General features: G+C 41.4%; 2 protein-coding genes across 2 annotated transcripts in view; one reads left to right on the forward strand and one right to left on the reverse strand.

Moving 5' to 3' along the window:
* Positions 1-562: 562 nt before the first annotated feature.
* On the reverse strand, positions 563-12,401 carry nudt6 (nudix (nucleoside diphosphate linked moiety X)-type motif 6). Its single transcript, XM_084550139.1, has 5 exons — positions 12,001-12,401; positions 10,155-10,358; positions 5,434-5,489; positions 1,549-1,603; positions 563-954 (listed from the first exon to the last, which is right to left on the reverse strand). The coding sequence occupies exons 1-5, from the start codon at positions 12,362-12,364 to the stop codon at positions 572-574; spliced, it is 1,062 nt and encodes a 353-aa protein (XP_084406265.1). The 5' UTR covers positions 12,365-12,401; the 3' UTR covers positions 563-571.
* Positions 12,402-13,033: 632 nt separating this feature from the next.
* Positions 13,034-16,088, forward strand: part of afg2a (AFG2 AAA ATPase homolog A) — a 40,535-nt gene continuing 37,480 nt past the window's right edge. Inside the window, exons 1-5 of the mRNA XM_084550269.1 lie at positions 13,034-13,315; positions 14,368-14,492; positions 14,579-14,736; positions 15,144-15,202; positions 15,391-16,029. Of these exons, the coding sequence (XP_084406395.1) occupies positions 13,141-13,315; positions 14,368-14,492; positions 14,579-14,736; positions 15,144-15,202; positions 15,391-16,029 (1,156 nt within the window). The 5' untranslated portion in view covers positions 13,034-13,140. The remainder of the gene's footprint in view (positions 13,316-14,367; positions 14,493-14,578; positions 14,737-15,143; positions 15,203-15,390; positions 16,030-16,088) is intronic.

Below are 16,088 nucleotides of genomic sequence, written 5' to 3' on the forward strand. Positions count from 1 at the left end.
GCATAAAGCCAACCCAAATTATTTGATTGACCCCGTAGATGTTTGCAGGAGCAGAATTAGTTTCCAAGGGAGAGACTCCAGACTACCGTGTCAGTGAAATAACTTTACGGGCAAACAGTTGACAGCAATTAAGGCCTTTGTTGGGAAGCGTACATCACATTATTCGTTGCTCTGATTGGTTGTATGATTGTCCAGTTGCATGTAGAGGTATTTTTCATCTCAGGCCCATAACCAAATCCAGACCACCATTAGCTAGTTGGCGGTTAGCGAGTTAACAAGCTAAAACAAGCTAAACTTAGCTTAACTTGTTCCCGATAATCATACAGCAGATTTTAAAGTAACCTTTAAAAAAAATGAGATTACTTCCAGTGTTTCCAGTTGTGGAACATTGCCACCAAAAGGTGTTGAATAAACCGTATGAAACTGAAGCACCTGAAGTACCGTGGTGTTTGTAAAAAAGCCACAAAGTCAGTGTGCTTTTTGTTCAACACCTATCAACCGTAACAGTCCAGCCATAAATACACTTTAAATATGAGTAACACTGACGACCATGGTTAGGCATAGCTAGCAACTATGATTTTAGAGCGGTGGGTAGCTGTCTGTGGTACAGCTGGTAGAACATCCCCGAGTAGACGGCGGGCAGCTCCTCCATGGCTAGGTCGATCTTGTCGAAGCCCTGCTCCACTCCGTGAAGAAGGAGTCTGGCTACGCGAGAGGTGATTGGCGTGGTGTCGTTGGTTTTGGCGAGCTCGCTCAGGTCGAGCCACTCGCAGCGCAGGCACTCCTGAGTGCAGAAGTCGATCTCGTAGGTGAGCGGGCTCAGTCGGCAGATGATGTACATGTCCGACATGCCGAAGGCGCCGGGGTGGTTGTGCTGCTGCCGGATGCTGAGCAGAGATCTGAACTCGGAGCGAACGCCGGTTTCCTCAAACACCTCGCGAACGGCAGTGTCACCTGAGAGAGATTAACATTTATACGTGGAGGCATTTAAAAGATCCTAACAAAATAATAAGTGTATTTATATTCTCTCGTCAGTATCAGCTTGCTTTTTAGATGTGCGGGGGAAAAGGGAAAATACGTATATTTTTTTGTAATAAACATTCGACGCTGCTTTCTGGGTTGGATCATGTATATAACTTTAAAGCTGCTTTTATTTTTAATTATTTTTTTTTAAATAAGGTGAATTTGGAGAGATAGGATTTGCATATATATATATCATCACGTTTGTACAAATGAATGTATGTGTGTCATCTTTAAAGTGGCAATCTCGGAAATCTCAGTTTCTCTTTGGCGCCACCTGTGGCGATAAGTGGTAACGCCAGAGATCCACCCTCCACATTCAGTTAGCTCCGCCCACCATCTGGACGTCTCCACAGACACTGAGTTCTGAATACTGTAAATGCAACTGGCCTCATTTGGCGACAGATATTCCCTGAAATTAAAACTTTCCAGATTGCCACTTTAAATATGAACGCCAAGGATTTAGCTGGATGTACTGTATTGGTTTTTAATTTTTATTTCATTTTCTCCTTCGAGCGTGACACTCACCGATATTTTCTCCTGGATCCGACAAACCGCCGGGGAACTTCCAAGCATTCTTTGTCTGAAATTCAAGAGTCAAAATTTTAACATCAGATGTGACAAATGGCACTGCTGTAAATGTAAAAAGTCTCTGAGAAACCGACGGTCAGCAGTTGATCACGCCGTCGTCTCGTGCACCCGAGCTAATACTTAAAGGTTAAAGGAACATGTTTAATGCTCTGATCTGAGCACCCTTTCATTTTATGTTTTACATTTTAAACTCTGGAGACTTTTTGCTGTGGTGAAGCGTGTCTTCCAAATCCACTTATCATTAATATTTAATAACAGTATGCTGCTGGTTAAATTATGACGTCTATATGTGTGTGTCTGTGTATATATATTTTTGTAGTTACCGAAAAAATGTTGTTATATGCTACGCTTCTTTTTATTTGTCAGAAATACAAATTTAATTGTAATGTTTAATCGTTGAGGAACACAAAATGCACTACACCATATTTTTATTCATGTATTTACAACAAATTGCTATATTTTTGGAGGCTGTTTCTGAAAATGTGCTGGTAGAAAGGAATAAAGAGATCTTGTGTAACTGTAATAGCTGTGTGTTTTTTTTTTTTTTGTTTTTTGAAAATGAATAGTTTCGTCCCCACTGGAGGAGCTGTCAGAGCCAAATAGGAAAATAATACTTGGCAAATACTTCCTGAAAGAATCTAACAGGAAATGACGACTCAGTGGTTAAATTAAACACTCTTGTCCGAGACTTTATTCAGCTCCCTGACGGGTGAAATTACCCTAAGTCCGCAGTGTCGGTTGTATTTGTTCTATGTGATTGATAATCTCTTGGTTTCTTTTCGGGAAGTTCATAACCCCTCAGTAAGTTCTGAAGTAGCTCGGCCAATCACAGAGTCTCTGCTGCCAAAGGGCCAGACTGTTATAAAGCACATTTCCAGTAAACGTCTCAATGTGGAGGAGGAGGAGGAGGAGGAGGAGGAGGAGGATAGATAAAACACTCCCACACTTCCAGGCCACTAAATGTTTCCCTCTGCTCCTGGATAAAAGCCATCGAGACACATTATATACGCTCAAGAGTTACATGACTGGGACAAATGCTGCATGATGGGTGCAATTAAAGGCCGACGAACACTTAAATACTGTTAAATGGAATGAAAACTACAGTATGTGATGAAGATTGAGACTGACGACAGAGTACCACAAAGTGCAATAATATTCCTCTAATAATCAGAATAAAAATAACTCATAACCCCCTCAATAAAAATCGGATTTAAAATAGATTTGCTCTTTCTAAGAGTCTTATTTAACACTGTCAGGGATCTAATAAGGCTACTTAATATGATGAATCTAGCTCCCTGACTGAATGAAACTTAACTCTTAAAGCTCATTTATGGTACGCCATAACTAATGTACGTAGCCTACGCTGGTGCAAGCCATTTATACTTGTGCCTTGTCAGTCTGGCTCGCTCTGTAGTGTTTGGGTGATAAAAACACCACCCAAACACTAGTTGGATTTTTTGTGTCTTTTTTGCCAGTTGGGTTAATTCATGTTTCTACTTCCTGCTTCACTTTCAACAACAGCGACTAAAGCTTTCGCTGAAATTTCGCAGAATACGAGTGGTACAAACGTTTGTATCTCTGAACCACCTCAATTAAAGGGGACCTACTGTTTTTTTACAACCTGGACCTTATTTCTGGCATAAAATACAATCGTTTACTCACCCATATAACTTTTGTGAAATTTGTAGTCGTTCGGGAGATATTTAGATCTGCGTATATCCCTATAGTGGGAGTGACTGGGGCACCGAAACGCAGCCTCTAAATAACGCATTGTCTGCCGCGAAACTCAATATTTTGTTATGATACGCTAGTGGTATTTGCCCTTGAGTCCAGAGTTACCTGTTATCATCATTCGGGGTCTGTAGATTGACCTACAGACCCCGGATGATGTCTTTGACCTGGATGATGGATCATCTCTGAGCGCCGCATGCACCCGTGACGGTTGGCTTGTTTACCTGTAATTTGCTACTGCTGTGGTTCGTCCACAACCTCAGAATGAGAAAAATATTCAGCCATGTTACAAAAAACTAGCTCCAGACTCAGCACTAGCGTATCATAACAAAATATTGGTGAAATGAACGAGTTTCGCAGCAGATAATGCATAATTTAGAGGCTGTGTTTCGGTGCCCCAGTCACTCCCACTATATGGATATACGCTGATCTAAATATCACCCGAACGACTACAAATTACACAAAAGTTATATGGGTGAGTAAACAATCATATTTTATGCCAGAAAATAGATCCAGGATGTAAAAAACAGTAGTTCCCCTTTAACGTTTCCTAGATGTGTTCCATCATTATTGATCCAAAACAATCAGTTTGTACGCCACGGTGCATAGTTACATTTCTGGAGAGTTCCATGTCAGACTACGGAGTTGTCACCGCCTTTACAGAGATGCTCATATTCTGTAATAATCAGAATAAAGATGCCTCATGTAACGACCACAGTCAGAACAGACGGAGTGTCCAATCAGACTGAGGGGGGTGATGAAAACTTTTGGCAATCCGTTCAAAAGGAAAATATCAGCTCCTCATAACCATGTAAACACATGATCCGATGGTTTCTCTCTGGGTGGAATAAATCTGTTCACACTGAGCATGTTTGCTTCAGGTGGGGTAAACATCAGGTGACGTGATGAGTTTACTCCTAGGATGTAGCAAAACAAACAGCTGTTCAAACAAAACACAAACCAAGGCGCTGAAAATGTGGCTCCGTCCTGGTCTCGATCTCCTTCTACTGAACGGATTCAATATAACAAAACTGACCGCATTGTTATATTTTCTGCACGGTCGACGGCCCGCGGCAAGCAGCGATGTGAACACTATATCAGATCAGTTTATTTAGCATCCATGTAAACGGTCGCTGCTGGAAGGTGGAATCTTATCAGAGTGATTTCATTCAGGTTGGAGACGTATTGTCTATTATCTGTGAAGTCACTGAAAATATCAAAACGACATCTACAGAGTACTTTTTTGGTAGAAAAAACTGTCCAAACCCGAAAATATTTAAATTACAGGGTTGCAATACAAAGACAAACAGCAAGTCATTTCATTTGAGAAGTCATATATACTGATTACATTTCTGTCTGTTTAAAGAAACAATATTTTTTGCATTTATTTAGACAGAAATGTCCTTTTATTCCAACTTCAATCATCAACCATTAATTTAGGGTTTTCCTTTAGTTTAGGAGGCTTACTACTTGACTTGTTCCCTCCTTCATATTAGCCTGAGTTAGACCACATCTTTAAAACCCATAATTGGTTCCCAATCACTTTTCTAAATCAGAGGCAGGGACCGAAAACAAATCTGTGTAGAAGCGGTTTGAAAAGAGTCCTGTTGCAGGTCTACAGCAGGTTCTCTGTGCTGACACACGCGGCTGTTTGAGCGCATTCAGCTCCTGTAAACACCGTGTTTGCTTTAAGGTCGGCCCATGTTGTCCTCAGCTATGTTAAGTGTGAGAGGAGCTGACGGTCCGTGTGGTTTTCCATCCAAGTCTGGATCGACCAAGGCAACTAAATAAACACGACTAATCACAGACAGTTTTAGCAGCGGCATGATAAACTGATGCTTCAGACTGACGATGGACAGATCGGTATCCAGGGAAATGTTTACCAATGTATATATAATGTACATATTATATATAAAATTATAAAAAAGTAAGATTTTTCAGATCTCGTTTTCTCTTGAATTCCAACTTACAGTTACTAAAAGTAAAATATGTTTGTATGTTGTAATATTTGTGTGTATTTAATGTAATAACTGTACAAGACTTAATTTGGTTTCAGTGTGCAGTACAGTACGTTCAAACTATCACACATACCTTGTTTTTGTCTTGCACGACGAGGACTTTTCCTCTGGACTCATCCACAACCGCACCTGGTCAAAACACAATCAATCAATCAATCAATCAATCAATCAAAAATTTACTTCAAGTATTATAGATGCTGTTAACAAGTGTCTCCTTTTTCGTTTTGGTTGTGTATCCCGCCACTGGTAGTCGCCATTACGTCACATCCTGTTTCTATAGCGTCAAATAAATAACTAAAACAAAACTTATCCAAAGAAATGACACTTGAACATGCATCAGTATTATATCACTACCTAAAATGACAGAAAACATACTTGGAAAAAAAATAAATAAAAATGATTTGACGTGTATTTTTGTGTTTTAGTTTGACCCAAGTCCCATCCACTAACATGGAGGAGGTGGAGCTTATGACCTATACTGCAGCCAACCACCAGGGGGAGCTCTACTTGCTTTGGCTTCACTTTAGAGGAGCTGTTCCGCTGTACATCTTTATTTACAGTCTATGGCTTGAAAAGATATCACGCAGTGGGTCTAGCTACAGTAGGCCTATGTTTGTAAGTGACGCACCATTATTGTTTTCCAACAAACTGTTGCTTCTTGCCGTCGTCGCACCTAAAACACCCCAGGACACTGATTGAACCATTGTGGCTGCCCCAACATGTGGCCTTTAGCACCCGCGATTATACACTTACTGTACAAATAACACATGTATACAATCACTGCTAAAACCGCAACTACAATTCTTCTGAATGAAAACCGGAGCATGTCCGATCACAAGGGGTTAAAATAAACTTATTTATGTGGAAAAGCAGAATTCTTTACTTCCTAGAAATAAACAAAAGTCTGGGTGACTCAGCCGTAATGAAAGTGATGTGAACATCCCTCGACAACATTTAATGTTTTTTTTTTTTTCTTCTACTGTTTGAGTAGATGCTTTCAGCAGGTAGTGACTAAGAGAGGCAGCTATGTTGATGACGGCTCAGGAGGAGGAGGTGGAGGAGGAGGGGGTGGAGGAGGAGGAGGAGGAGGGAAAACGAGCCACTTTCTTTTCCGGTGGCTGCGTCTGCCCCGACCGGGACGAGGCTCCTTGAATAAATGTCGCAGATGTGTAAAGAGGGATGGGTCGTCTGCAAGGTCTGACTTGGACTTCCAAGTGGAAATTGATGTCATCCCAGATCCCAGTGCCATATGGCAGAGGAGGAAGGCTGGTTTCTGCGAAAGGGAAGCTATCATTATGTAGCGTTCAGTCCAGGAGTCAAAATGCTCGAGAGGAGCAGGAGAAAAAAAAAAAAAAAAGAATTAAAGTACGAGACCAGGAGGAGCAATGATCAGAGGGGACGGGAGTGAAAAACTGTTATGAGGTTACAGCTGGACATTTTTCTTCTATTACTTGTCGGTTTTGCAATTATATTACGTATACACTGATCAGGCGTAACATTATGACCACCTTCCTAATATTGCGTAGGTCTCCCTTGTGCCTCCAAAACAGTTGTGACTCATCAGAGAATGGACATGGGCCTTCTGAGGGTGTCCTGTGGTGTCTGGCAACACAATGATGTTAGTGTGTGTGTGGGGGGGGGCCTTTGAGGGGAGGGGCCTCTGTGGATCATCCCACAGATACTTGATCAGTTTGGGATCTAGTGAATTTGGAGTCCAGGTCAACACCTTGTGCTGTTCTTCATGTTTTTTTTGAGTTGTTCCTAAAGTGTTTTTGTGGTTGCGTCCTGCTGTCATCAAGGAGTGTCATTGCTATGGGGTGGGGGTGCCTGGTCTGGTCTAGGTGGGTGCTACATGTCTAAGTAACATCCACACCAATGAATGAATGCCAGGTCCAAATGTTTCCCAGCAGAACACTGAATAGTCACAAGATGGTCGATGTTATTTACTTGTCCTGTTAGTGGTTTTAATGTTGTGGCTGATCGGTGTATGTTGCGGCCTGCGTAGCTTTTAATGTTGATATTCAAGAACATCACATTATATAATACTGTAGAAGGGCAGATGGTACAGAGAAGAGTAAATATAGAGCGACATAAAATCATTATAGTTTCCATGAGTCACTACATGATCCATGACTCACAGTAATAATCCTAATTTGTATATTTATGAGACAAAACTAATTTCCTTTACTCTCTATATGTTAAAAGTCTGTGTAAAGTTGAACTTCAGTTGTAAGCTTATAGTTGAGATGACATTTTTTTTTTAGTATAATATATAATATATATTATATATAGTTGGCCAGAGAGCTCAGTGCGATGCTAAACTGCTGCAGGGTTTATTTATCAGGGACACTCCACCGGGTCAGCTGCTCAAAGAGTCTCCTGTAAGTTTCCCAAAGAGGCGTTTTAGTAAACTTATGGACGACGCCAACTGACACCTGACTAATTCAAAAATGGTCAAACAGGCGGAGCGTGAGTCGAGCTAGGCAGGCGGCTAGCAACCTGAGACAAGACTCACCTGTCATTCAAAGCGGCCAAACCCTAAATTACGTGTCATAATGTCATCCCTCGTACACTTTTCATGAGCGGAGACAACTTTTTGGAGTGGACACTTGAGGAGCTGACATTTTTATTTTATTTTTGTTTTTTTGCACTGTTAGCATGTTAGCTTAATTTACAGCAAACAAGCGAGAAAGTATACGGCAAAGGAGACAGGTACTGGTTTACTATGGATGCTCCTGCTAGTGGAAGAAGATTTAATGTGGCAGCAGTTCTCTAATGAGAAAGACACATGTACATTTTTCTTTTTTTTTTAGTTGTGTAACAGTTAATTAAAGTTACTTTGACCTCCATATAAAAGCTTTAACTAGTGGCTTCACTGCAGTGATGTTAGTGAGGATCAAGATCCAGCTCTGAAAGGATGTAACTGACTCCTTTCCAACCTTGTGGCCTTAGTGTGCGTGTGTGTGTGTTGTTTCCGTTTTTGTGAGCCTAGGACGGTGTATTTCAAATTCCTGACCCTAGTTTCATCATCAAACATGAGTTATATAGTGAAAGAGACAATTCTGGAAAAAATGAAGGGACTTTCTGATCTCCGTTCTTCACCGATAGATGCTCTGGACATGTCCCGACATGCTTCAACTGCACCCCCCCCCCCTTCTCTTGACTGAGTTAAGGCACAAATGGCGGTCTGCCCTCTGCTGGACAGTCGTGAAGCCAGCGCACGGAGGCTGCCAACTCCTCCTCCTGTTGGTCTTCTCTCCACATTTTAAACGTCCCGCTGAGTGAATTTCCATTTGCGTGAGTGAAAATGAGCCAGGGTTGAAAAACAAACCTCCACACCGTGTGTCAGACTCTTTTCCTAACCTGTGAAGCCCTGATTCAAATCAAGGAATTAATAAGTGGTGATGCAACGTCGCTGCCCACCTCCATTCCAGCTTCGTTCACTTTTTTAAAGCGGCCGGTTGTTTAACTGCCTCCGTGTTTCTGTCCCTCTGGGAAACTCATCCCGTAACCTGATGTTTACCTCACCTGGGGCAAACAGCAAACACGCTCAGAAAGTACATATTTATTCCAGCTGGAGGGAAATGATCATATCAAGTGTTTACATCGTTATAAGGAGCTAATATTTTTTCTGTGGTTTACATCATCCCTCTAAATCTGGTTAAAGATTCCTTCTTATCGAGTTAGTTTGTTCAGACTGACGTGGCTGTATGAGGTGTTTTATTCCTGGTTATTACAGAATACGAGCGTCGACAGGTCAAATCAGTGAGGGTTAGATTTATCACAATGTTAAATAAGTACCACGTTTCTTAAGAAAATCTGTTTAATTTCTCAGTTAATTTAATGAAAATCTGTGATCGCAGTTTCCCAGAGCCCAAAGCGACATCTTCTAATGTCTTGATTTGTCTGATTATCAGTCTAAATCCTGAAAATACTCAGTTTTACATTTGTAAAGACGGATTAAAGCACCAAATCTTCACATTATAACGCCTGAAATTAAAGAACATTAAGAGTTTTTGATTGGAAATACGACAAATGACTAATTAATCAGTTATCAAATTAGTTTTTTTGGGTAAAGCATCTGTTGAGATGTTGATTAATAAACTAAAGCTGCACAGTATGTTTATTAAATTCTTATCAGAGTATGTGCCTGGTAATATTTTATTTATATTTGATTTTGTGGCATGCCTCAACCTATACAACCTATCAGAGCCACTTCGATGTAAACTAATTGAACTCCACAGAGCTCAGATGACGTGACTATAGACTGTATTAAAAGCGGACACCATGACAGCTCCTTTAAAGTGAAGCCAAAGCAAGTAGAGCTCCCCCTGGTGGCTGGCTGCTGCATAGGTCATAAGCTCCACCTCCTCCATGTTAGTGGATGGGACGTCAAATACATATTTTCTTCCTCCAAAGATGGTTTCTATCATTTTAGAATGTGAATATAACGCTGATGTAGGTTCAAGGGCCCATTTTTTGAGTCTGAGAATGTTCATTTTAGTTATTTGACGCCTTAAAAACAGGACTGCCACTGACAACCGTTCCCGTCCCATAGGAAGGTGAGAGTAGGAAAAAGGTGAGGATATTTGTCTGACTTCCAGGACAGTTAAATGTTATATTGATATTTGACATTTTTTTAAGTATAACTATAATATGTACTGTATTGAAGACGAGTTGATTACACTGTATTTTTCAATAAGGAGGTCATGGATTATAGTCAATAACCGATTAGTAATAGAGAATATGTGGCATGTGTTTTGACTTTTCTAGTTTCAGGACCGAAATCTCTACCTGCCACTCCGATTTGGTGAGTTGCAAACCCGGGCAGTCTGCTCTCCCCTTCCCCGAGCCAGAGAGCCAGGACGGCGTGGTCGTTCCTGGCGTGATGGAAGCTGAAGCCGTGAGCCGAGGCGGCGGCTGCGCACCGGCTCAGCGAGATGGGCACCCGAAGCCACACCGCTACCTTCCCCTCGGCTTTCCACTGGCCCAAAGAATCTGTGGAGTTAACAAGAAGCATGTTTTTTTTGTTGTTTTGTTTTGTTTTTTAAATCCGTTCTCTCCATGACGTATTTCTCCTATTAAACAATAAAAGCGCACAAAGAAACAGGAACCAAGCTTTTAAAAATACATTAAATTGGATTCTAAAGAGGAGATGTGACATTTAAACAGATAAGAAAGGATGACAAACAGCAGACACTGCCTGCTGGAAGAGGCAGAGTAGAGGATAGACACTTTAACTGATCATTTTCCCTTTAAGGAAGACACAACTGCCCCATGCAGGATAAATTAAGAAATAGTTATCTATGTATGGCTGATAATAATCTAAAAATCAGTGATGTTGTTTAAAAGACCCTTGAAAAAACTCCCAAATAAAGATTTGATACTCAAGTCATCACCAGTGTCAGTCAGAATATCCTTATCAATTGCTATGGATTAAATTATTGGGTAGTAAATCGGGTTTGGTTGTTATGTTTTCTAAGGTTCATGAAAGACATGGTACATCCAAAAACCAGAGAGAGACAAAGTGGACAGGTAGTCAAAGTCAAGATCATTCGTGGATTTTCCTCAATCTCCTTCTAACTTGCCTCAAAAATATTTAATTGGCTTAATTATCAGCAGATTATTTACTTTCTAGTTAAAATCAATCAGGTTCGTGTGTGTGAGCATCAGTGCAAGGAACTGGGAGGAAGGAGAGGACGGAGGGATTGCACAGGAGCAGGAAGAACCGGTCGAGCAAATGGGCAGAGAGCGGAGATCAGTGGAAATCACAAAATAATTTCACAATGCATTTTGATGGATGGATGCTACGCAAGCTTGTTTTAGTGGATGCTTTCATTAAAACACTCCTAATTATCTATACAATAAACTTACAGTACAGCGGGGAGAGAGGGATTATTGTTAATAGCAAGGCACTGCATGTTATATGTTGTACATTCTGTACTGCATATGTTTAATAAGATAGTCTGTGAAAGTTCATCCAGGTCATTTTATATCCAAAAAAACAAGTTGAAACAAGTGCACAAGGACACGTAGGGTTTCTTATTTATTATTTAAACTCCAAGCGCTCACCGCCGGTCTTTTAAAACTGAAGAAGCTGCTTGGACGAAACACCTGGTCCAGCTGCACCACAGGTGGGACAGATTGAATTTAAATGAGGGGCTGATTGTCACGGCTGTGTGGAGGTGTTCATCCAGAGAGGATCTGTTAGAATCTAACAGAGTTAACCATCTTTTGGCATCTTATTATTCATTATTTAAACCTCAACTAACCTAAGGAAACGCCTTCAGGAAATTATTCAAGTCCTGTTGCTCTTGTATAAGCTTGTTTTAATATATTTAATTACATTATTCATTATGTACTTGCCCTTAACAGGAATAAGCAGGTACAGAAGATGAATGAATGAATGAATTATGTATGTGTGTGTATTGTACATCCTGTGCTGTCTATACTACTAATGTATAAACTATTATAACACTATTATATACAGTATTCTTAGCTTGCATCTTATTATTTTGTTCTTTTTGCACCTGCTGCTATCTGCACTTCTGGTTAGCTGTCAAACTGTATCTGTTCCTGCATGCCCTCATACTATATGCAGTGACAGTAAAGTTGAATCTAATCCAATCATCGTGCAAACCTCGCAGTAATCTGCTGAATGAGCTTTCGCTGATGTCCTCCGGCAGTCCCGTCTCGGCCAGGTTCACCGTCACCCCACCGAATCGGTCCAGTTTGCCCGTCAAGGCGCTGCTTCCCTGCACGCCGTGCAGCTGAGAGCCGGTCACGGTGCAGGCAAAGGCACGGACAGCTGAGCGAGAGGGACGTGACAGGTTACCGCAAAACCGTCCCCTCACCAGAGGCAAAAGCCTGGAAACGAAGGCGCAGCCAGCCATGTTACAGTAACAACTAAAACAAGAGTTTTTAATGTTGAGTACATTCAGTTTCCAACCGGCATGCCTCAGCTGTCCGGTACAGTTACGTAAAATCCGTTCTGGATGTTGCATAAATACCGTAATGGCTACATAAAAAGAGCCCGAAGAATAGCTAGCTACAAAACTGCTAGCTCTGTAGCCGTCACCCGACAGACTTCATTCACATATCTGCAAATTTAGCAAATTTAGCTTTTTTAGCAAGTTAGCCGTTCCTCGACATTAGCATTAAGTATCGCCAATGCGTAATGATAAATTCGGCTATGAAATCTCCCAGCTCAGATGTTTAAATCAGTTAACTACCAGACTATTATTATGGATTAATTAGCCCCCCAGTGAGTCAACTGCCGCAAAAAGCTAGTAATACATCAGGTAGGTATCAGTGGAAAACTAGTTAAGACAAGGCTGTTAAGCGTTTTATATGTATGCCGAATATAAGGCTGCATCATACTAGTGTATGCTATATCTTTAATAAACTACAAATGAGTGTTTTTATTAGCTGGTATTCAAGAAAACCTAAAATTACAGGGTTTTTCTATGGAATTTTGAATTGTTTTCTGTCCAGACCGAATTAGTTCCATGCTCTTGTCCTAAGCTTTTTTTCGATTAAAAACGTCAATTATTACTTTATCATGAATACATTTATAATTAAATGTTATGTTAAACCATGCAATGTGAGTATTATTATTATTTTGCGATAACTTCACTTGTCGTAAAACCTCAATCAAAGACGCTACTATGTTTTACGGTAAAAGGAGGCGGGGCTAAACTTTAACCAGGAAGTTTACAACGCCGCTCCGTGTTTACACATGTCTGCACTTTCACGTGGAGACGATTTTCGCTGTTAAATCATGTCTTCGAAGAAAAATAAAAGCAAATCTAAAAGAGCGAGTGAAGGAGATGGTTCCCTCTTACTGAAGGAGGGCTCCAGCGACTCTTCGGGCCTGCAGACCCCTGGCTCCGATGGAAGAAGCGGCAAAAGTTCCAACTGCAACTCATTCACTGTCATGGATTTCATAGAAAAGGGTAAGAATTTGGTACGTTTAACGGTTCAACATACAAATGAAGCTACCTGCCACGGTCCTTGTTGCACTCACTGATGCTGCTGGATGCTGGTCCTGATGAGACACTGTTTTCTTTCTTTAAAGTAGAGGCTGATCACCAAGGTTGGGTGATGACAGACAAATTAATCTCTGAATCTCTCTTTTTAGGATGTAATTCTCATGTTTTTAATGTGCAATAACGCGTGCGCTCAGCTGAGGACAGCTCTGGATGAGTGGGAGTGATACACTCCTCCATCTGCTGCTGTAGTGATGTAAACATCCCCACTGTGGGTTCATCTCTTTGTGTTTCTTTCCTCCTGCAGGGAAAACATAAAGAAATAAATGAAACCAAAAACACTTCATCTTCTTGATCTGGCTTAATCTGATTTCTGAATCCCAAATTAGAAAGATGCTCTTAATTGTCTCCAGAGGAACATTAATTTAGCCCAGGTCATCGTCACCCAAACAGACAACATAGTATCTAAAACAAATCACGATTTTAAAAGAATCAGGGTTAGGGTAAGTTTTATTTATGAACGTTAGATTTATTTTTTTTTTTCTGAATGGGAGGAATGATGGTGTGTAAAGTGTTCATCACCCTTCCCACGGATTTGGATAATGAAGTGAACCTGCCTCACTCTTTAGGTGATCAGCTGGGTTTAGGCTTTCTGGACGTCCTTTATTGTGGAGGCTAGGTGTAAACTGTTGGGTATTATCTTGCGCTGTCTGCACCTTTGGTTGAAGTTTTAAGTTTCCTCTGTTTCCTTTTAAACTGTTGCACCTGACAAAGTTGGTCATGGCCTGCATGCCTTTGTTTTAGGTTTGTTTTTTTTGCAGGAGGAATGGTTATAGCTGTTTAAATGTCCACATGGCTAATATTTAAAACAAAATGTGATGCTATAATTGACTCATTCAGATATTAATAAGGCTGAGCATCACCTGGACAGGCTGCAAAACCTTTTACTTCGTTTACATTAAAATGCGTGTTTAATATCTTTCTAGACTAATCATATTTTTGATAAATCTTCCTCACAGCTGATGACAGGACGCCCAAAAGCTGCAGATCGACTTTGGCTCAGCTCGGCCTCAATTCAATGAAGTCAGCCGGCGTTTGCATCGGGAGACCAGTGCTGCTGACAAGTCCCACAGGACAACAAGAGGTACCCTCCTCTCTTAACCTTTATCCGACAGCTAATTATCTTCACCACTTATTCTTTTTCTTTATTGTACTTCTTCTCTCCGTCAGGTGTGCTTGGGTTGGCCTGTCGCCTCGTTCCCGGGAGGAAAAGTCGGCCTCCAGAAGTGTGCACAGAACAATCTGAGAGTCAAGTCTGGGGACGAGGTGGCGCTGCACCCGCTGACGGGTCCTGTGCTTCAGGCTGCAGAGGTGCTCCTCTCTAACAGGTGAGAGTCCGTCCAACTTTCATTAACTAAAAAAACAAATGCAGTCTAATTAACTGTGGTGCAATAAATCCTAAATTCATTAAAAGTATTCCTGTTGAAACTCTTTTAGAAAGCTATTTATTCCTCTGTATTGCCATTAAAAGTGTACATTATATTGAAAAATAAAACAGCAATTGTCTTAATATAAGAATAAAACCTAATTTATGAAAAATCAGCACAAAGCCGTTTTAATAATATTCTGGAGCTTCACACTAGTTCATTACTTGTTTCTTTGCTGTGTTTTGAAGGTAAATGCTGCCATCTGCTGGTTGCAGCTTGTAACTGCAGTTCAAATTTCAGAAAATAAAAATAACAACGTTCAGCTGATTTTCACATCACATCTAACTTCATATCTAACTTTTATCCAGGTCAAAAGACGACACATTAGAAACGGACGACTTTAAGAACTTCCTTCTGAGGTCTTTGGGTAAGTTTGACTTTATAAGCATGGCAAGTAGGAAGCATATGTATTTGAACACACATGATTTTGTCCTTTAAATGCTTCACAAATAAGTTCTTTTGATTTTAACCATTCATTCCCCTCATTCAGGACGGTAAATTCACATTTTATTATCATTCTTTTGCTGAAATAACTACTGTCTGTCTCTTAACTAGACGGGAACATCATCCTACCAGGAAACGTCCTCACACTGAGCTACTTTGGCCGCTCGTGCAGCCTCCTGGTCGAGACCATAAAAGGGGAGGATGGCGCCACCCTCCAGAGACCGGCTCCTCACCCGGGCTCGGGCCCTGACGCAGAGGAGTCCTCTGTGATGAACTCTACGTCGGCTGACCTCTCCCTGCAGCTCAGCATGCTGACGGTGGATGACAACGACGACGAGGCGCCACCACGCACGCCCGGAGCGCCCGGCCCCGCTTCCAGCACCCCGCTGCGACCGGCCCACCTGCTTTCACTCTCCTCGCCCGCTGCTCCCTGCACTCCTTCCTACAACTCCCAGAATCCCTCAGAAGGGGAGACGCCTCTCAGTCCGGAGAGCTCACTCAGCACAGAGCAGGCAGAGGGGGTCCCAACAGCTCCCTCTGCTGGTGCTTTGAGTACTGACACGTTCTACTGCCTCTCATGCTCCACCAAAGTCAGTTTTAGAGGCAGAGCAGGGCAGGCAGATCCAGACGCGGAGGCTAAAAGGTCGAAGGTCACGTACAGCATGATCGGAGGTCTCAGCAGCCAGTTGGATGTCATCAGAGAGACAATTGAGCTTCCTCTGAAACACCCTGAGCTGTTTTCCAACTATGGTAATCCAGCGCGTACAGCAATATTCAGCAAATCTTAAAAATCAAACATAAAACTAAAT

This window comes from Chelon labrosus (assembly GCF_963514085.1).
Source record: "Chelon labrosus genome assembly, chromosome: 8".
Taxonomy (NCBI): Eukaryota; Metazoa; Chordata; class Actinopteri; order Mugiliformes; family Mugilidae; genus Chelon; species Chelon labrosus.